Below are 22,807 nucleotides of genomic sequence, written 5' to 3'. Positions count from 1 at the left end.
CAGACACTGAATATCCTCTGTCTCCTTTCACAACGATCTGGGACTATAATCCCAGTTGTTTGTTGCACAACACTTTGAGCAGTGATTTTTCATCTTCACAGTTTGCATAAAGCAGAAAAGAGGGAGGTTTTCTTTCTGCCAGCCCATGGTGAACAGTGAGGAGTGAAGCTGGCATGTGCCTCCCTCCCAGTGACTCAGAAGTAACATTCACAACTGGGATTCTGGCTGCTGCTGGTGCCCACCATGGGTCAGCCCAAAGGGGCACTGGCCCCTGCCTGGCACCCTGCCCAGCTTTGCTGCTCTGTGCTTCTTGGGGGGAGGAGGGAAAGAGAGACGAGATTAAATTTAAAAACCCCATCTATTTCTGGAAAGCAAGTCAAACAATGACTCAATCATCTCTGCACAGTTCATAAATCCCTAATTAAAGGTTTAGTGCTCCTCCCTGCTGCAGATGTTCCAGAGTCCCCATTCCAAAACTTGCTCTGTGCCAGCACGTGCCCACAGCCAGCAGCATCACCCATCAGAGATTGAGCTGAGCCCTGCACTCTACACATCCAATGTGGCATTTAATCTTAATTTTTAAATTAAGCTCAAGTATACCTGCACCCTGGAGAAAAAAATGGGAGCTGGCAGATATATCTGCTTTGCATATGCACAGGCTGGAGGGATAAGCACCAGCTCAGTATTAGCTCCCTCTTCCTGCATCTTTTATTCAACACCAAAATACCAGCCAAGACACTTCCAGCTTCCTTCCTAAGCCCTATTTCCCCCCTCTTTTGGTCAAACAAATGTAGTGATGTATTTCCAAAATTTAGGCCACTCTGTTCACCAGCCAAACTGTTTGTGAGAAAACTTATCAAACCACCTGCAGCTATTGTTATCAGAACTCTCAGGAATTCATCAAGGTTACTGAGAAAAAACAAGACTAAAATAAGAACAAAGAGCCAGAGAAAGTGACTACCAAGAATGCTGAACTGAGATAAAGGAGGCACAAGGTGATGATTGGACCCTGACCAATTAGTGTCCTGAGGAATGTGTGCCTGCCTCGCAGACAAGGTGAGCCTGCCAATGAGATGATGAGTGAACAAGCAGCTTAGAATCTATAAGTGTAGTTGAATGTAAAAAAAAAAAAAAAGGGGCTTCTGTTCAATCATATTGGTTGTGTATTCAGAGCTCCCGAATCTCCTGCAAACAAATGCAGCCAGAAGCACTCAAGGTAGCCCCTGAAGTTCCTAGGAATGGTTCATCTCTCCTGGCCACACCACTCAAGGAAGAGCAGCTCAGCAGCAGGGTACAAGATTTGGATTGTGTGCTGCCCAGGGAGCCCCAGAAGCCCCAGCCCTCCACGGGGGCAGTGCCAGGGCCCTGGTGAACACGGCTGCCAAGCTCATGGTGGGTTATTTAAGGCAGCTCTAACTGGAGCTCTCAGCGTGCTGCTCTCTGCAGAGCTCTGAAGAACAGTAATAAATAGCCACAACACAGCTCATTGCTTATGAAAGTTCTTCTCCTCTCTCAAACTCCTGAAGCAGCTTTCCAGGAAATTCATCTGCTTGGTATTTTTAGGGTGGTATCAGCTTCCATCCTGCAATCACTGTTCCCTGTTTTGCCCTTTGTCCCAAAGCAAAATGCCTGTATCCCTTCAACCCCGTCCTTCACAAACTGCCCCTTTCTTCAGGTTTGTTTAGTCTTTAACTATATGAAGTATGACAGCTACATAAAATGTTTTGTTGCCTTGGCAACTGCAGTCCAGTGGCTTCAGCCTGAGTTACGAGGCAGAGGACAGCCTTGACATTAACCAACAATAATGAGAACAGCAGAAACCAGTGTGGGAACACTGGCTGAGGAGTGAGTAGGGGATGATCCTCACCTGCCCCCAGCACGGGGCACACCTGGGAGCTGCAGTGACCCAGGGGGACATCACAGCTCTGGAAACTCGGCAAAAGACCAGGTCTGCATTCCCAAAGTCCCTTTCTTTGTATAGAAGAGGTAATTGCTTGGAAAAGCTAGAGAGACACAGATGTAACCCTGCCAAAATCTGCTGTTTGTTCTGCCCAGCACATTCCTTTGCACTGAGAATGGGCTGAGCCCAGGGCACGTGTGTCACCCATCACTCCCACCACAGTCAGAGCACGAATAACTTCCCAAGGTGTTCATCCACAGCAGTAGAAATTAAGATTTCCTCATCTTTGCTAATTGCAGGAGACTGCACAACAGAGCAGAAGGTGTGGGGATAACCCAGAGGACCAGGCACCCTTCTGGTGTGGGGAATTGGTGACACATCTTGCTGCACATCTCTGTCTCCTATCCATGGGGCTGCTCTGCTTTGAGACAGATTCCTTTATCCTTCACAACAGCACCAACAGCAACCACAGCAGTAATCATACAGACTTGGAAGGACTGGCAAGGGAAGGATAAATCACAGCTCTGGGCCAGGGCAGCATAGCACAGATGCTGTCATTGCAGGTTTCCAAGAGGAAGAGCTCTCAGCTCTGTTTCCCAGCAGTGAGAAGTACGGATCCTGACTGGGTGTGGATCCCCACCCTGTCCCAAGATAACAGACTGTCCCCACATAACCTGGCTGGGCAGGGATCCCCCGTCAGGGAGATATGCTGAAGAGCAGGAGATGCAGGCACCAAAGGTCACAGACTGCCCCAAACCACAGCTGCCTCACTCACTTGGTCCCAGCCCACTGCTCCACAACACACCTGCACTGGCAGGTGTGCTGCATCCCTGCATTTGGAACCCATCCAAATGCTCCCTGAATAAATAGAACAGAGCTACCATGAATAATACCAGGAACCTGTGACAGTCTGACATCAGCTGGGGAAGGGCTGGGTTTATCCTTTGCTGGCTTAAGCACAATGAGCCATTAGTAGTCATTGCCAGTTCTGCTCATCCTGCTCACTTTCCAGACAACCCTCAAAGCTACCTGAAGCACTTCAGGTATATCCCTTTGTATTTCACTCCTAATCTGGGCAGTTCCAAGTGATTCAGCCTGAAATGGTTCCCACAGCTAACATATAAGTGCATTAAGAGCAATTAGTTGATTAATCTAGTCTTTGGTATCACGTATCTCCATCACTTCATTTTAATAATTTGTAGTAATTGACAGAGCAGACTCCCCCCAGTTCTCATAGCTGGGTAATGCATAATTACTCTAAATCACAGCAAAAACTGCTTCACTGGGAAACACCTAATCCCCTTAGGCTCATGGTGCCTCTTCTGAGGTTTCACACAAGAAAGAAGCTGCAAACTCAGTATCATTATCCACAAGTCAGTGGGACTCCAGCAAGCCCACGTGGGTTCAGCCCTGCATTCCATGACCTAGAGGTGCCTGTGTGTTTTCAGAGCAAGGAGAGCACAGCTGGATCCTGGGGCACAGCCCCCAGTGCTGACAGGGAGCTGGAGTGCACTGTCACAGATCATTCCATCCAGTCAGCACACACGGACTGGAGCCCTGGGAGAAGCCCTGTGGTACTCACTTGGTCTGGTGTTTGGAGCCCTTCAGGTGTGCATGGTACTGCTCTATGGAGTTCAGGGTGACGTTGCAGATGTTGCAGGTGTAGCTGCGCTTCAGGCCTGTGAAGAAAACGCAGCGTTAGTGAACCCTGGGCTCCAGCTGTGCTGCAGGGAAGCACCAGGGGAAACACCCTTGTGCCTGGGCTATAGATTATTCAGAGTCAAAATGGCAGCTAGGAAGGACAAGTAAGTGAAAACGATTGAAGAAATGGGGAGAGAAAAAAAAAAAAAAGAAGCAGTAACCTATGCTCCAAGCAAACTTCTAGTTAATTAGAAGGTACTTGGATCCACATTTCATTTCCAGTTTCACAGACATTTCTCTTTACAGTGCCCCATCTATTTACTTTTCCAGGCCAGGGTATCCAAGCATTAGAGAAACATAAAGGAATATTTTTAGATCTGAGCAGAAGAAAGCCAGGTTCAAAGGCTAATCCCTCCTGAGAGAGTGGTGCATCTCTCCTGTGCCCTCCTCAGGGCATCATTGCTTTGCTCACACTAAGCACTCGAGGCACCATTCATCTGGCCCAGCAGCCAGATCACTTAGGAACTCTCTTTTCCCCAGAGGGATGCAGTCTGATTTATCCACCAAAAGTGAACCAGTCAAGCACAGATGCTGGTCTCCAACAGCTCACACTGGGCAGCCTCTGGTTAAAGGTCAAGGCTGGCAGAGTGCAGGGGCACCAGGCAGCCACTCAAAGCCAAAGCAGGAGCTCTCTCACCTCTTGGGTTGTCTCTTGGCTGCAGTACAGACTGTCCCCAGCAGAACTAAGGGCTCTGCCTAAAAACACTGGAGCCATGGGATTCCTAACAGGGACTGCTGTGCTCCTTAGGAACAGGTCTGATGTTCCTTGTAATAGTCTCTTCTGGCTTTCTACAGTATTATTTCTTTGCCAAAATTGTTAAAACAACTCAGAGAAAATAACATGGCATTCTCAAATTCAATCAGTCCATGCTCACCATAATTAACTGCACAGGTAATAAACACACTGACTCCTCTCCAGCTGGACCTACAGGCTCTCCAAAAATCCCTTGTCTTGTTTTGCACTCTACATGCCAGCTACACCAACAGCCTCACTCTTCTAAAACACTTCATAATATCTCTCACTCAGGAATTTGGCACAACATGAAAACAATCTTTAAATAATATTTCAAAATTATTCAGATGAGTGCTTGAAAACAACAAGCCAGCAACTGCAGAGGTATTTAAGTTGTTTCTGTATTTCTATGATATGGCACGCAACAAAAATCAATTTGCAAATGTGCATATAGATTTTCTTCTTAGAGAATTTATTCTTGATGGAGCAGTAAATGGTTTTATCATCATGCCCTTTGTCCACTGCTGGCAGCTCCTGTTTGCTTTATTAAACCAACAGGCACCAGAAGCCACATGAATCCACCAGAATGCAGGTGAAGGAAAGAGAAGGGCAGTGCATGGCTGGCATGGTGTGTCAGCAGACTGAGGACTTGGACCCCACCAGGATCTCCCCATGGCAGAGCAGGGAACTAAGAAACAGGTAATACTTGTATTTAAGGTAATAAGGTTCTGCTGCTCAGCCAATTTAGCAGCAAGTTAACAGCAGCCTCAGTGAATCTTAATTACTGGTGTAGGTGGAAACGCCTTCAGCAAACGCAGCTCCTAACTGGGGATGATGATTTTCTCCCTTAGCATGTCAAGGCTACTCACAGTGATGAACCAGGGGGAACCCTGTTCCCCCTCCCTGTGCAGGGAATTCAGAGCTGCTCCCTGATGCAGCTCTTCCCACAGGCTGGAACACGCAGCCACAGACTGGTTCCATGGACTGGGATGGAGATGGAGAGAGGAAAGCAGCCTCAAATGAACAGCAGGATGAGACCACGGGCAATAATCACTCCCAGGATATAAAAATTACCAGAATTTGACCTCACTGGAGCTCACCAAAGCTGCTACTTGTCTGAGTCTGGTTTCCTAAAACTCCCCAAGCAGTGCCCAGGGGCTGAGCTCAGCCCTACAGGAAACCTGGGATGGGAAGGTGGTCTCAGCCTGAGCAGTCCATCCTGGCAGCTGCTGGGCTCTGCCTGTATTCACATCCCCTTCTGAATCCTCAAGACACATCAGCATTGCCTCCCCTGCAGCGTGACATGCATTCATGTAAAATTGAATGTCCTCCTATCCCCATTAAATGAAATATTAACAAGTCAAGTTATTAATGTCATCCTGCATAAAATGCATTAAAACCCATTCCAGGGGAGTTCTTGTTAAACTGCTTCTTACTAACCACAAGTGACAGCACAGAATGAGAAGTATTTATAAGGCATACAAAGAAATTATGAGCTGAGATGGAGAAAGAAGCACAGCCCTTTGCCTGATTCTGGAAGAAAGCATCTGCAGCATCACCAATTTACCTGAGAACACAAAGGCTCCAAGTGACATCATCTCCATGCCCTTGTCCATCTGTACTGCAGAAGCTGCTGGGATTTATTTTAGGGATTCAGAGCACCTGTTGCAGGGGTTGGCTCAGCCCCAGCACCAGGCAGAGCCCATCTCAAACCACCTACCTTGGAGAGGGAACTGGAGAGCTGGGCCATGGGGGGCACTGGCCATGAACTAAAACTGCTGAGGAAACTTGATGGAGGAAACCTGACATTCCTCCTGGCTGTGCCTGGTGCAGGCTGGGAGCTGTCAGATGGAGCCAGCAGCTGCCTCCAGCAGAGCCATGGCCACTCTGTGCTGCTGAACAGGCACAAGTTGCCAGAGCACAACCTGGAATCTGGGGGTTGGTACTCACCAGGCTTTGTCTTCCTATGATCAGTGCTACAGGAGCAGCCAGGGGAGGCAGCTCTGCAGGAAGAAAATTCACAACTTCTTCCTCTTTCAGGGTATGTTCCATGCTTCCCTGCCCAGCAGGAGCAGCAGGGATTCCAGGTCAGCCACAGAGGACCCAAAACAGCCCTGTGCCACAGCTGGAAATCACACAGAGCTGCTCTGAGAGTGGGCTGGACACTGCACTCTATTCGGCCAAGGAAAAGGGATAACTCAACACAGACTGCAGAAACGATGCTCATTTCTCATCTTTGTTTTTCCTCTCCTCATCCTTATTTCTGAGAAGAAAATAAGACCTCAAAATTGCAGGATGAGCACTTGGTGAGAAGAATCAATGTTTTTGTTTCCTATAAATATCAATTGTCCAAAAATATATCTCTATTCTTATTTCTCCAAATATACATTCATATTTATCAATAAATATTTTATTACAACCATTATCAAAACATCAAAGGCTGCTGAAATGTTGTACTTCAACTGACAATGCCTGTTCCAGGCTCACACAATGCATCAAATGTTCATCTCCTACACTAGTCAAAATAGAATTAATATTTAAGCTGTGATGGGAGAAGCCACCAGGGATGCAGAGGAAGGAGATGACTTTGCAATCCAGAGAAAACTGAGGCAGCAAAGAGAGTGTGGAGCAGGGAGAGTATGGGGATGTTGTCCCCACCACAGCCATGTCCTGCTGCCACTGTTACCTGCCACGGTGAGGCTGTTTACTCAGGCTCAAGCTGGAAATCATTCTGTGTTCAGAGACTGCTTTCAACACCTGTAAAGATCTGCTCTAATCTTGCAGCTAAATGCATCCAGAAGAGCATCTCTAGGTGGACACAGATGGACAGATGCTCATGACCTAGTTAGAAGAAGTGAGAAAGCTTTCCCAGCTTTGGCAGGCTCAGGGGCTGACTGCACCAGTGGTGCTGTGGAGCCCTGGGCACTGCAGACTGAACCCCTGAAACAGCACCCTGAGGTGTCCAAGCAGAGCACCACACTTGTGCCCCTACCCCAGGCACACATACAGCCTGGGTACAGCTCTGCTGTCCCCTCTCCTGTCATCCACAGACATTGGCAGGATCACACTAGAACCAGTGCAAACTCCAACCATGCACAGCACCACTGTGAAGGTAAAAGCCAGCAGCTGATGAGGCTGTGAAAGCCTCCAATTTCAACCCTCCCAGGAGCTAAATGAATAAAACACTTCCCAATTGATTTATTTACAGTTAATGACATCCTCAGCCGCTCCTGAGCTTGGCACTGTTCAAAGTCTGAGCACTTCCATGTTATTGCCCCAGGTTTTATTCCCACATATTTCCAGCAGCGGGCAGTGACTCAGCCAACATGAATCATTGATGGCACTGTGAGTCACACTAGGTAGCACAGGAGGATCAAGATAACCATTACAAGGTTTATGGGAGATCAAGAAATGCACAATATACTGTATAGCCATTAGTAGCTAAAGAAAAATTATTTCATTTAGCAAGGAAGAAAACGCCAGGTGTCTCAAAACATTATTGCAAAGCCTCACTGGCAAACCAAAGCTCTCCCACAGAGCTCTGAATCAAACTTGTCCTTCCTCCTCAGCTGCCTCAGTCAGATCCCTGTGTGCACACGGGACCGTGGAGACAAAAGGCTCAAGCCCCTGCTGTGCCTATTCCTCAGAGTAAACAGGTTCTTGTCAAGATTCAGTCCTGGACACATCCTCAGCTGACACAAACTACACCTCTCCATCACAAGCCCAGGAGAGCCCGGGGATGCTGGGGGGCTCCAGCTGCTGAGCCTGCTGGCCTGGGTCTGGCTGTGGCTCTGCTCAAGGGTGGCTCCCAGAGGGATGCCAGCCCAGGGCACAGCTCCCACAGGTACCAGAGCCCCTCCCTGTGGGGCCACCACAGATGGACGGACAGACAGATGAAGAAAACCTGCTCTCCCTCCAGCAGGAACACGAAACACTTGAATTTAACATCCTTGTGGCAAATGCTCAGCTCCTGTTGCTGCTGCTGACCCAGGGCCATCACAACATTTTACAATCACTAATTAAATCATGGAAGAGGGTTGTCCCACTCTCCATCAGGGAGCTGTAGGGAGTGCTCTGCCTCCTGTCTGCCCTTCTGTGTGGGGCTGAGCTGTAACGTGCTCTCCTCTCCCAGGAACAGGCCACACTTGCTCGAGGACAGGTATGTGCACTAATGGCAAGGACTATTTTAGGAGGAGGCAAAAGAGATACCTAGGAAACAATTCTGAAAGGATGCTGCTAAAGCTGCAGGCTGACATTTCCAGAGCAGGGGATTATTTTTTTACAGAACTGGGAACCTCGTGAAGCAGGACCAGCACCTCAGGCTCCCATCCCACAGGGAGCAGATCCCTGCCCTCCACGTGCAGGTGTCTCACCTCGCAGCTCCCCCAGGTCGAGAGTCTTCCCCAGCTGCTCCAGGAGGTCAGCCCTGGCCGCGTTCTTCTTGTGCTTTTTGCCGTCGTAGTGCTGCTGTGCCATCAGGGGGTTGTTGAACCAGGCCGTGCAGAGCTGGCAGTACCGGTCCGAATCCCGGCGCTGCGGCGGCGACGGCACCGCCGGCGCTCTGTCCGTGTGCGGCGCCTTCAGGGAGCCCAGGGCAGCCTCTGCAAAAAAAGGCAACCTTCAGACATGAGCTCTCCCAGGCTGCCTGAGGAACGTCACACCCTGAGGCAGATCCCACATTAGACACGGGGAATAATTAGCCGCAGTTACAGAGTCCCGGTGGGTATTTTGGATGGTGCTGCTTGGAAAGTTACCATTTCTCATTAAAAAAAGCATCGTGAAAGGACAGCCCAGGACTGTTCCTCAGCTCTCTGCATTTCACTAACCGGGGAAGGAGGATGCTCTCGGTGCAGTTACACATCTTAGCACTGTTCTGACTAAATTTGCTAAACTTATCCTGCTTGAATTGCTACTCCCAGGAAAAATCGTCAGTGGAGAATAAATACACCGTGCAGAGCCGTCTCCTTCTCAGGACAGAAAGACGTATTTATCATTCTCTCAGGATTCTTCTTTTTCAATTTATTTGGTCTCAGAAAGAACGGGAAAAGCCACAGTCATTGCAAACCGTCACAGATGAAAAAAAAAATACTCAAGTCAGTCCCATCCTTCAAAGATCTTCACATTCTGAATTATCAGGTACCAGCAACACACAACCTTAATTTAATTCTGTTTTCCTTCAGATTCATCAAAAGCTCATCCAGGAACACAAACATGACCCCCAAACCATTCCAAAGAAAAGTGAGTGATTAGTCTTTATATAATGGAATGCACTTCGTTCAACAGAGTTTCCCAGCTTCATACAATACAAGTCACAAACCCATGGAAAAAAAGAGTTTAAATAAAATAAAGTTCGGGTAACACGGAATACAAAAATATACAATGACTAGCACTTAATTATCACACCTCATTCAAAAATTCCCTTTTATGCGGCTTTCCTTTTCTTTTCTTTTCCAGATGAAATGTCTGCTCTTTAAATAATTAACAACCTGCTCTCTCCATGGTACTGGAATAGGCACATTTGGAGGTGGCAAGAGGCGTGTGGTGGCTGTCTTTGATCAGGAGATGATCCAGCTGAGCCCTGATGTGCACACAGGGCAGCAAATGCCAAACCCACCTCAGTGTCTGACACCAGGAACAGCAGCACAGGGATATATTTAGACATATAATTATGCCTGGAGCCCACTGTGATTGACTCCATGGCTTGAGAAAGTTAATATTGTTATAAATCTTCTGCTGACCTGCTCAGTAAGGGACACCCTTCAAGGAAATTCTATCTTACATATAACATTACTTACAACCTTATCAATTTCCAGGGGTTTATAACCTTCTATTGTTTTTGATGATGACTGCCAAGGTATCAGAGTTCCAGCAGTGATGACGCTGCCTCTGAAGAGCTGCTCCAGGCAGGGTCAAACAGGGTCTGGCTGGATTTTGCTCCTAAAAAAAAGTCTTTTCTATGGTTCCAGCAGGAGAGACTTAGCCCAGCCCCTCCAAGGTGCATGCAGCAGAACTACCAGTGTGAGCAAAGAGCAAAGCCAGCAGCCAGCACAGTAATTAGGAAGAAAATCAGGGAATTGCAATATTTCCTGTTCAAACTGGGATTACACGGACTTGCACGTGATTGACCCATGAGAAGCAAGCACAGTGTGCTTCTTGCAAACGTGTTCCTGCACTTCCCAGGGAGCCTCCCTGCAGGAAGGGGTCCATGCCCGGAGCCCAGTGATGCCACACACACTTGGGCAGCCCTGGTGATGCCAGGGGACCCCAGCCCTCTGCAGCATCCCTGGACAGGGCTGAGTCCAGGGAGCCACACTGAGCTGCAGAGACGTTTGGAGCACTAAAAACAAGGGGCAATCTCGGCAGCCCAGGAGCTCTGCGACAGATCTGACTTGCTGTTCCACAAGCCCCAGGCTATAAAGTTAAATCTACCCAATCTTTTGGCCAGCTTTCTCCTTGCTTCTCTGCACGCTGCTGCCGGAGGGGGACCAGGGAGGCTGAAGCTCATGGAGCTGGTGATGTCCACAGGAGTTACATCTCCTGCTCACTAAGGAAACCTGACAGAAGCATCTCTGCTCTCAGCCACCAGCCAGCCCAGCAGCCCCGTGCCTGCACCTCTGAGGCCCTCTCCATGAGGATGGTGGCTTGTGCTCCCCTAAATGCCATGCAGGAGGGAGGCTGTCGGGGGGGACTGGTACTCTTGCTGCCGGGGATGGCACCAGAGCCCCCCATGCCCTGCCTCAGCCCTGTTCCAAGCCAACATCCACACCTGGCTCCTGTGACATCCTGGCCTACAGCTCCACAGCAGAGACCTCTGCCTAAATCACACAGGGGCTGCCATGGGCATGGATTTCCTCTTAGCACTCACAGTGCAAAGTATTTTCTTTAAAGTCACATTCCTCAGGTCCCACTGACAACCCCAGTTCTAAGGTGTGCTGAGCCCAGCCTGGCAATTAATGAAAACATCCCGAATCTACCAAATTCTCCCAAAGAGAAACAGATGAAAGTTGACTTCTCCACCAATGCGAATTTATCATTTTGATGTGCACTACATAACTGCTACAGAACAGCAAATGCCATCATTCCCTGAGCGGCGACATGAAAATTAATAATAAACACTCATGAAACGTCAAAAGTTAAAAATGTTTCTCCATCTAAAACACAAACATAAAAGCTGTGAGTTTGACTATTTCAAGTATTTCAAAATGCTAAATAGCTCATGACAGTCTGCCTTACGTTCCCTTTCGCTGTGGGAGGGAAGTGAGAAAGTCTTACTTTGCTGCAAGAGGCAAAATACAAAGTTAGAAACACTTTAGCACTCGGCAATGAACTAATGTTTGACTTCTTTCTCACACCCAAAGCTTTTTATTCCAAGCTGGATTTAAATGGCACCCAACTTTTTCCATTGGCACACTCCAGAAACTCAGCATGGGGACGAGAAAATAAGTGAGCCACAACAGGGGGGCACTGAGAAACTCAGTTTTCTTCAGAAGAACTCCCAGAAAGCTAGGACTAAGACTCCAGCTGCTGCTGGACAGATCTGTGCAACCAAACCAAAAAGCCATTTACTCAGTCCCTTCTGATGTCCCAAAGCCAGGGCCATTGCCACTTTCCTGGAATGATGCCTGCAGGCCCTTGCACTTGGACTGGTGAAGACAGCAGCTATTTCCCCCACAATTCTTTGGTTTATTACTCGTGCTGATGATGGGATGCAAGCTGACAGAGGATGTAGGAAATGACTGGAGGAATTCGTCAGCAACAGTGGTGACATAAAGCCTCTGAGGGCTACAACCTTGTACAGCAGAGCAACAGGAAGGATCACAACTATTTCACTGTCATGATGAGACATGGTTTTTGTGAGAAACCCGACTGCTGGGCCACGTCTTCTCCTGAAAGCACCGGCAGAGAGCGGGACATCTGTGTTCCATCTGGATGGTAACCGTGCAGGAGAACGTAGATCTCCGTAAGGAGTCTAAGAATAGATGTGATTTTCTTTGGGATTGATGAGACAGAAACCCCAGAATATCAAGCAGCAGAATATCCTCTCCAGGAGCATCCAGCACGCTCAGGGCTGTGCTGGGTTAGCTCTCAGGACTCATGAGCAGTAGAGTCTCTGAAGCTCTCGCTGAGAGACTTGATGTTCCCTGTGGTGCCAGCCACAGAGGACTGGGAAAAAAATCCAGTGAAAATTGCTGGGTGACTGTAGGAAGCCCAGACAAATGCTGTGTCCAAAGGGCATATTTCTGAGAACTCCTGGAGTGCAAGGAGGTGCTTATTAATGTATTTCTGAGCTCAGCTTCATCTTCCAGATCAAGTGCCTGTAAAAGCTGATGAGTCCTTGAGTTGCTCCTTCCTAGTGATTAGGATGGCTGAAGAGCCCATTACTCCAGAGCACGCAGCACAGCTTACTTAGAGCCTCATGAGGCTGATCTAGATGACTAAAAAGTGAAACAAAACCCACATTGCAAGGCTGCAGATCTTAGCAAGCCCTACCTTGGCCAGGCCCTGCGGCCGATGGATGAATCCAAACTGTCAGCTTACACAGCAATCAGTCCATGAACTATCCCGAGATCCAGCACTCCTGTGAACACCAGCTCACCTGGACTTCACCAGGAATACCAGGTTTGTGGCAGTCCTTTGGTGCCAGGGCAGGAGCTGCTGGCAGGCTGCACTTGAGGGATGGGGTTCAAGCTCTAAAGCAAGCCCTGGACAAATAAACACCAAACCCGAGTTCTCTCTCTGTGCCCTTGCAGCTGTGAGGCAGCTGAAGAGCCCAGTGAGGTGTCAAGGACCAGGACAGCTCATGTGAGAGCCTTCCTCCTGGCTGACCCAGGACTGGTTCCCCAGGTTGCCATGGATTTACCTTGGCCTCCCACAGGGCACACTGATGCCTGAGCACGGCCAGTTAAAGCCAGCAAATCCCCACCTAACACAATTCCCCACATCCCCTCAGCCAAAAGGGCCAACAGCTCCCAAGTTCACCCTGGCAAAGGACAAATCATATTCTCTGCATCAGCATCTACGGTCTGGGAAGTTAAAAAGGCAACAAAACCACACACACAAAGTGGCAACCCCCGTTATCTAATCACATCTAGGATTTACATGCTAGGCAGGGTCCAGTACACACAGCTCCCTTTGTATTTTGTGATGAAGGAAGTGTCATTGGCAGCAATTCTGGGTCACATCTGTCTGCAGGACCTCAGCCCAGCAATCTTTCCTGGAGAAAGGTGAATGCTTTGTTCAAGCATTTTCTGCTTCCACAACCACAGAGGATTTTTTTTTTTTTCACAGATTATTAATAGATTTTGGGGACTTTATGGTTAAGCAAACAATAAGATGGTTAAATTGTCCAATTTCAACATTTGACTTTTTAAATGTGAAAGCTAATATTCTGCATTACTAGAATCACTGTGGAGGAAAGCATGAAACTCATCTGGGCAAAAAATCACGAGACAATCAATCCAAGGGTTTTTAAAGCCTGGATTTCCCTCTGTGGTAAGAGCAGATGATGTACTGTACAGGAGCACCAAAGGTTTATTAAACATATTAGATGAGCTGATAATTAAACTGCTGATAATTAAAGCCAGGCTTGGCTACCTGCACCCAGTGGAGACATTGTCTTCCACCGAGGAAACACTTTGGAACTGTGGAACCGGAGATAGGGCTCTCACACCAGGGCCAGTCCCAGCTGATAAACCCCTAATCTACAGAAACAAAGCAGACAATAATGAGCATCAGGAATTTCTAAAGGTTGTTATGACAGCAACACAAATGAATAGCTGCTTCTGCCAGCCGCTGAGCTCTCCACGTTGTTCCCATGGTCTGCCAGCACCTTGGCCAAGCCCCCTGGGCCCCCTGAGCCCACAACCACTCTGCAGCAGCCCCTCCTGCTCCCTCTGGACCTACCTGTGGCCTTTAATGCTGGTTGTTCCCCTAGCAACAGTTTTAACCTTTTGGCATGGATTTTCCCTTGGTAATGCGATTCCGCCACCACTGCTGAGGTAAAGGACATGTTACATAGTGTGCAGCATTTGTTCTTGTCCACTGAGTCACCATCACTGCCCTGGGTGGAGACAAAAACACAGACAAAAAAAAAAAAAAAAGAGGTGTATAAGCCCACTAAGCACAGGCACAGAGAGAGAAGAGAAGAACAGGAGGGAGGAAGCTGGGTTGTTATGCCAAGGCCACGGCTGCCAAGGGGTTTTCTTTCCTCATCTCTCCAAGCCTTGCTCCTGCCTTGTCCCAGCCCTGTCCAGCTTGGGGACACCTGCAGCTCCCCAGCAACTCCACTCTGGTCTGCACTGAGAGTTCAGCCTGTCACACGTGGCCATGGAGCTCCTGGCACATCCCTGAGCCTTCCTCTCCCTCAGTTTTTATTCCTGTTCTCTGGCTGAGGGAGTCACACAGAGCCTTCCTGGCCATCCAGCACTGATGCTTCCTCCTGATGCACGTTTTAAAAAGACCCCAAAACATCCAGGGGGACACAACTGGGGGGGCACAACCCTCTCTGCAGGGGAGAGAAACGAATGAACAGTCTGAAATCACACAGGTCCCCCCAGCAGGATCCAACACCAGTCTTGGCTGAACCCAATACAGAGTGGACACCTGACCCACCACTGAAGGTTATTTTCCCCCTCCCCAAAAAGCACTTTTAGAAAAACGACCGATTTTCACCACTTTTTTGTTGTTGATAACTGTAAATCAAACCTTAGGGAGGAATCTCAAGAGGTGATTAGTACTGTTCTGAGTGTAATTTGCACTTCTTTTAAATAGGTTTCTCTCATGATATTTTATATCTTCAAAGGGAAATCACTTGAAAGTTAAGAGCAGAGTAGAAAATTTCCAGTATCTATTGATCATCAGTGGCAACATATAAAGAGCCTCCAACAGAGCTCCTTTGAAAAGCTGATACACTTCAGTGTTAATGCACCAGGGTCTCTTCCTCTGCCAGGGCTGCTCTTCAGTGACATTTTTTTCCTTTCCAACCTACTTTCTCAGCTAGACTGAGAAAGCAATTAAAAGATTAAAAAATTAAAACCCCCTCAAAGAGCCCTCCAATGCCTCATGTAGAGTTCAGGGTCCCATTTACACCGACCCACAGTTCACTGTGCAGCTCATCTGGGTCCACTCAAGTCTCTGGGTGAGTACCTCAATGCGTGGGTAGGATTTCAGCCACCAGCAGGACAGGGGTGTCCCCAAACTCTTGGTGGGTCTACCAGCCCCTCTGCACGTGCATGACAAACCTCTGCTCCCTAACAGCCAGTTTTATACACCAAGGGCCATTAGTTGTTAGTGGGATGCACGAGGTATTCGGGTTCTGCCGTTATGAAGCATTTACCCAGGTCTGGATCATCTCCCTTTGCTCCTCCACCAACCCAGCTCCTGCCCAGAGCCAGAGGGCTTCTAGGCTGATCTGGCCCTGAAGGGTAATTATGCCTTCTCATTTGTCAGGGGCTGTTTTACCTGAAACCAAAGAGGCTGGGGGAAGCCGATCCGGGTGCCTTTTGTCACCTGCTGAATGACACCGCGCTGACAGGATTGTGCAAGGTGGTGAAACCACACAGCTGCTCACCCAGGATGCCTCAGCTGGGGCACAGGGCTCTACACAGGGCAGGTGGCTGCTCCCTGGGGATGTTCTGCACCCACCCATCCCTCCTTCACCACAGTCCAGGTCCCGGGCTGAAACAGTGAACAGGCACTAACAGCTCTGCTGAGCTTCTGTAAATCCACTGGCAGCTCCTTAACCCCGTGCTGCCAGACCCAGGCAAGGAATATTTCTACATTTTGTTCCTGCAGCTTTCTCCAGCTGATCTCTCCTTGCAAACCTTCACTACAATGCAGCACAGAAGCCACTGGCTTCATACAAACTGAAGCCCAACAGAACACATCACTGGCTTGGAGTTAAAGCATCCATCTCCCAACAATGATATCCCCACTCTTCCCCTGCTCCAGAGCTGTACTGAGCCCCTCCTGCACACCAAATTAAACCAGTCATGAAGAGCACAACAGTCGAGTTGTTATCCATTGGAAGACTACTTGTATAAGCCTTCTACTTCTCACTCCAAAGGGCTAATGGGTGTTTTGGAAATGCAGCGTTTTTGCAATCTTCAAACAAGAGCAAACCCCTCCCTTCACCTCACAGAAAGGTCAGGAAGCAAATGCTGTTTCCAATCCCATTCCACTGAGTATCCACAATGCAGCCACCTCTCCCTCCTGCTGCCACCTGGCAGAAGGACAAGGTGTTATAACTCTGTGGTCAGCAGAACACAAACCCAATGGCATGCAGCCATGTAACAGTTTTGATGAAAAAAAGGCTAATATTCCCTTTTTAGTCGCAGATGCTTCTACACAAATTTAATTGGTTTTCATGGATTGTTTCTAATACTCATTAAAGTCACTGTGCCATGGCCTGAGCGACACTGCTAGAATAGGGCACTGCACTGCACGTGTACATGGCAGGGATGTTATTGTGCAGCACTAGACATGTCCTAAATAGTTCTGTTCTCTCTAAATGCAAAGGCTTGTATAACATCTGATCAGCAACAAGGCTACTTTGAGCTGTAAATGTTGGCAGATTTTCCCTGCTATATTTTTATAACACAAATAATTTTAGAATTTAGGTCTGGCCTAGCCTAGCATTCACCTAGAACATGAGGACGCGTTAATCCACCCCCACCAGGGCTGCCCTTGGCAAAAGCATCAGCAAACACAGAATTACATTCCTTCTCCACATTGCCTTTCACAAAAGCAGTGGGAAATAGTTCAACTTTGACTTATTTGAGGTCTGGTTGGTTCTCTGTCCTCCATGTCCCACACTGAGGTGCACATGCAGTATGTGGTTCCTCGTTAGACGCAATCAAACTCCTCAGAGGACCCTGGTCCCTGTCTGCATGCACCTGTCCATGGCACTGCCCATAATAACAGCTCAATAAAATCACTGCACGATCCTGCTGTGGAGAGGCAGACTGCATCTGCAATTGGCCTGTGTGCAACAGAAAAGTTCACCAGTGCTTTAATTACTACGTAAATGAGCTTTCAGAGTCCTTGGGCAAAACTTGCATGTTTCTCCCTTTAATTACCAGATATCGCCCTGAATATCAATAGCACTCAGCCCCAGTCACGCTGAACTGGTTTGGATGCTGCTGGGAACCTCGCTGAGGCTCTGACATAGCCCCAGAACGTGGGAAGGAGCCGAATGAATAATTCCCCATGAAGCCATCTCTTAAAATTCAGTCTCCTTCTATCTACTGCCTGACAAATGGCTGTGAGCTGTTCCAATTCCTCGCCTTCATTTGTTTATTTGAACACAGCCGAGGAAACCAATAGCCGATCTTTAAACTGGCAGACTGAGAGCCTTTGGATAAAGCACATCAATTCCCAGAACGAGTGCACAGAGCCCTGGGGAGGTGACACTGCTCTTGGGGACCTCTTGCTCACCGCAGGGGTTTTCAGCCATGATGCTGTGGTGGCACCACTGGCACCCTCTGATCTCCTGCCAGCTAGAGGACATGGCAGGTGTACCTAGAGCAGCTCTGTACCCGGCACTATGCTCCAGGGGTACACACACAGCTCCACACTCACCTCTGCCATCCCACCCTGCTCCCCACACACTGCCCAGGTGACAGTCCTCCCATCTGCCCAGTGACTCTCACTCTGGAGAAAGGTGCCACATGCTACAAGTGAAGGGTCTGGAAGTCACCCCAGTGCTGCTCCACTACCAGCAGCACCCCAGAGTGGCCATCACCCCACACATGGAGGCACGAGCTTCCCACAGGCACTGCTCCTATCACCTGCCCCACCTCCCACCAGCAGACCAGCCATCGCACTGAAATGGAGCAAACCCTGAGTATTTGCTATCAGCATATTTTTTTCCTATGAAAGAACATTCAAATAACTAAAAAAAACCACAATTACTGTTGCTGATGCACATAATAATTCTTGTGTAGCTTATTGAAAATTATTTCCAGTGACTTTGCGTTTCAGCTAATCTAAATGTTACCTCCGGGCACCTGATCATCTGGTGGCTGTAAGAGAGAGAATGTTGTAGCCCAGAGTCAATGATTCATGAAGCAGCTGAATAAACAGGGCCTTGGGTTATACCCACATTTTCTGACCGGAGCTTTTTCGCTGGGCAGCCTCCATCGACGGGGTGAAGCATGTAGTAGAGGCGGACTTTGCTGGCATGCTTCCGACTCTGCAAGGCAAAAAAAGAAAAGCAGCAGGAGAACTGGAGTTACAAGGAGCAAGATGCTCAGTTGCTTGTGCTCACTGCACCAACCCACAGTCAGATTTCACATACCCCTGACACATATATCCACCACTGGAGAAGGAAAGGGGGAAGGATCCAGGTGAGGAGCGTTTTGCACTTCTCAGAGTTTTCACAGAGCTCTGCATGCAGCTGGAATGAGCTGTGGATTGAAACCTGCCATTAGCAGAAGAAAGAGTCCACCCTGGCCCCTCTCCAAGTCCTGCTGCCTGCAGGCTCTCCAAGACACAGCAGGGATCAGACAGCGAGGGAAGGACAGCATTTGTTAGTAGACCATTTCCATGGTGGGGCAGATTGAAAAATGGGGGTTTACTGAGCTCCAGCCAGAGATACAACAGCATCCTGAGGTGTTAGAGGCACACACACAAACCAAATCCACAGCTCCTACGCTTCTAGAATGATAAAACCTAAGAGGGGTAAAAAAATCTCCCTTGAGAGAGACATGAGCAGGTTTCCCACTGCCTTTGGACACAGCTGGAGCTCACAGGCAGGTGAGGGTTACAAGAGACAAGAGATCCCCTGGTGACCCCAGCAGCAGCCAAAGCAAATCCTTGGGACTTGCAAGACTTAAAGGAAGATTCTAAAGCTTCTACAGCAGGAGCACAGATATAAACCTTCAAAACCTTGACTTACATCAGGTCTTGCCTTCCACTAGATGCAGAGGGGGAAAATTCTGCAGCCACAAAATACCTGCAGCCAGCATATGGGCAGCAGACACACGGGGAGCTGTTACCATGCAAATATTTCCTTCAAATCACCCTTTCCAACTGCCCCACAGAACAACAGCACCATAATATTATCATTTCAGATCACAGAGCTGCAATTTAAAAATATTAAATTAGCATGTTCTGGAACATTCTTTTTCCTGTGGTATAAACTTGGAGCTAAATTTGCAGGGAGCTATATTTGTATTCGCATGCAAAAAATGTGACTATGCAATAATTTTTTCCACAGAGCAAATCAGTCAAGATAAATAATGTCAAATATCTGTCCCCAGCTCGTCTTCCTGCTGCATTTAGCAAACGTGACCTTCCATGGTCAGAGCGAAGTGCAGGAAACCCCAAAGCTCCAGCTATCAGATGAGCAACCCAGACAGCAACTGCATCATTAGAAAACAACAAAATAAATGCTGAAATGCACAGGACAGAGGTGCAATGCCACCCCTGGTGCTTGGCTGCAGTGCCAACTTCCTGCCTGAAGTGATGCTAAGTGAGTCCCTTGCACCACACAGGGCCAGTCAAACATACTGTAAAGGGCAACGTGGCCAGAGCTTTCCAGCTGAATTTCTTCCCTGAGCATTGACTCCCCGCAGAGCAGAGCAGTCAGCCTCCCTCGAGTCATCCTCCCCAGAGTCACGAGGCTCTTCCCTCGGTTGACTTCATCCAGCACGTCACGATGCCCACGCGCACACCAGCCACAGCCTGCTGGGTTTAGAGGGTAAAAAAATTTGGGAGGGGTAGCTGAGTGTGTGTGTGTAAGCTGCAAAGATGTTAAGAGGAATCATTTTTATGAGTCTGCTCTGTAGCACTCAGCTGGACCATAAACAGTGTCCAGATGTCAGTGTTTAAAGACAGCGAAGCTTCAGCCTTCTGTGAAACACCTCTCACCTTTCTTGGCGCATTTGTTTAGATTTGTGAAAGCCAAGGTGAAGAAATTACTTACTTATGTTTGGTATAATTTAAAACTACACAGCTCCTTATGCAACCTTATTATCTTAGGGTCATAAAAGCGGAGCTTAAAATCATCCCTGGCCTCCGTGCCTATGTGGTGAGCATCTCCTTCCCTCTGTGGAGCACAGCGAGCACAGCCCATTTGTCATCCATTTTATCTGTGGCATTTCCTACATTTACATGTGTATTTATCATCCCAACACCCCAGCAGGAGCACGGCGGGAGCACGGCGATTATTCTTGGTGCGCCGCTCGCAAACAGCGCTGCGGGTTATCCTCTCCCTACTGGAAACCTGCTGCTTCAAGGCACAAGGAGGATAAGTGCCAGACACATGGGGGGGCCAAAGGAAGAGACACAAACAGGAGCCAGAAAACTGGGATGAACTGGGGTTAGGGCATCTCCAGCTCCCATTTTGACCCATCTCGCTGCACGCACAAGCCTCAGGAAAGACAAAAACCTTGCCACATTTGTAAATCCAGGGCAAAGTGAGCACACTGCCTTGTGGAGGCACCTCCAACAGCCACCACAGTCTCATTTTGGGTGAAATAAAGGTGTTTTTGTGCCCGTGAATATTTCTTTTGTAGCTGCACAAAGTGTTATGCCAAAGGCATTTTCACTTTCCTGTCTCTAGTGGGAACAGCACCTTTTAAAGGCACTAAGTCTGGTCTAATACTGCAGGCTTGAAAACCAGCCCCGACTATGCAGGGAGCTCAGTCTGTTTTCACACAGCTGCTGCAGAGTTCTGCATTGCAAGCTCATTTGCTACTGTAAGGCTCATCAATAAAAGTAAATAAATGGATTATTTCTATCTCTATCAAATCTAGTCTAATACAGAAGATCGTGGCAGAGACAGCAAAGTTCTGGCAATTCACCCCTAAAACATAAAAGGGAGAAGCAGAGCTAAATTGTGCTATGAAATGCAATTTGATTTTGCATAAATTGGGTTTTGCAGCACACTCTGTCTGGAGCAGGCAGTGAGGTCTCTGTGGGAGCAGTGGCAGCCTCTTTGGGATGTGCAGCCCTGTTCACCCTGTCTGGGCTTCTCATCCTTCTGTGGATGTACCAGTGGCTCTGGGGAGGACTGACCCATCACCTTCACATGGCTACAAGCTGCCAGCTGAGGCATTGGAGCCCAGGTTACACAGACACACACAGCTCTTCGCTGTGTTTGCCCGGGGCTCTGGGAGAGGAGTCCCCTCACCAGCTGCATGAGCTCAGCACCCCACCATGGCCCCAGAACTGCTCCCACTTTAAGCCACTGATTCAAGCTGATGCAGCAGTCTAAACCACTTTGCTTGTGAGGGCCTTCTTCCTGTCTCCTGTCATCAGGTTCAAATCAAGTATCTCTGCAGCTTCCCTCAGGCTGTGCTAGCATATCATCTCATTTCCCTATTCCCCATATATCCCTTCATCAATCCTTGCTCCCTCCTGTGCTGGCAGCTTTATGGTTCTGGGCAGTTTAGCTTCTCTCTCCTGCTCCTCCTTCTCTGTGCTCTGTGACCTCTTCTCCAGCCAAAGGCTGGGGACCCCCACACTGGGAACACGTGGCTGCACCAAGCACCACCACACACGTGCCAGATGAAGGAAGGAACCACCACGGCAGCCCAAATGACCACAGCTTCTCTTAGTCTGTAATAAATTCTTTTTCAGGAGGCCATTGGTTGGGTTTTAATCCTTTTAGCGTAAACCGTGTTGATTTTTTTGCGTGCTGGCGGTTTCTTAATTAAATTGCCATGCAACACACAGTCACATGATTATACCGATTTGATTATCTATATTAGCCCCACTTGTAATCTCATCCAAAGAGAGAAAGTTATTTTGGCTGGCCCAGTTCTCCCAAGCTTGAAACTCAGTTCCATCGTCCTCCAGCCCCTTTCCCGAGCAGGCTGTGCCCAGGAGCTGTGCCAAGCTGGATGGCTCCAGCTCTCTGCACGGGACCCCAGCACTGCCCTGCCTGGCTCTGGGCTTGCTTCCTCCTGGAAACTTCCTCCACATTCCCACACCCACAGAGGGTCAGCAGTGACAGTGCATATAGCATGTGGCCAGCACACTTCAAGCACCCACTTGTGAATTACTGGACCTGCTGACCTAAACGACATCGCTCTGGAATTTGTAATCGCTGCCAAATAACCTTCCAAGTTTCTACTGGAATGGAACCAATCTATTTCTTCCTCTATCATATAACAACATCCTCTGCGTTTTTAAAATAGACAGGAGAAGTATTTTCAGCAAATGCCTTCCCTTTTCTGCCTCTACTACCCACACAACAAACATTGTCAAGATCCCTGTGGTTTGCTGCAGAGCTGAACTCCCCGGCTGTTATTCCAGACACTGCTGGATGCCAATGTCCTTTTTCTCCCTTTGTAATTTTTGAAAAGCCTCATTTATAATTCATGGTCATTTCTATCAACTTCCCCTTTTTCCTCCACGAGTTAATTTTTTAAAAAGTGTCTACTCATGCTTTTGCCTTCCTGGGCACTCAGCGATGTGTCTGCAATTCCCGAGTGCTCAGCTGAACTCACACTCCTTTGGCTGCTCCA

At 48.4% G+C, this 22,807-nt stretch overlaps 1 protein-coding gene across 1 annotated transcript in view; it reads right to left on the bottom strand.

Moving 5' to 3' along the window:
- ZMAT4 (zinc finger matrin-type 4) overlaps nucleotides 1–22,807 on the bottom strand; it is a 46,817-nt gene that overhangs the window by 2,368 nt on the left and 21,642 nt on the right. Inside the window, exons 3-6 of the mRNA XM_066337296.1 lie at nucleotides 18,436–18,525; nucleotides 14,238–14,394; nucleotides 8,708–8,935; nucleotides 3,483–3,579 (exon numbers count right to left, since the gene is read on the bottom strand). Of these exons, the coding sequence (XP_066193393.1) occupies nucleotides 3,483–3,579; nucleotides 8,708–8,935; nucleotides 14,238–14,394; nucleotides 18,436–18,525 (572 nt within the window). The remainder of the gene's footprint in view (nucleotides 1–3,482; nucleotides 3,580–8,707; nucleotides 8,936–14,237; nucleotides 14,395–18,435; nucleotides 18,526–22,807) is intronic.

Source organism: Sylvia atricapilla, chromosome 28 (genome assembly GCF_009819655.1).
Source record: "Sylvia atricapilla isolate bSylAtr1 chromosome 28, bSylAtr1.pri, whole genome shotgun sequence".
In the NCBI taxonomy this organism is placed as follows: domain Eukaryota; kingdom Metazoa; phylum Chordata; class Aves; order Passeriformes; family Sylviidae; genus Sylvia; species Sylvia atricapilla.
This window is presented reverse-complemented; position numbering and strand designations above follow the sequence as displayed.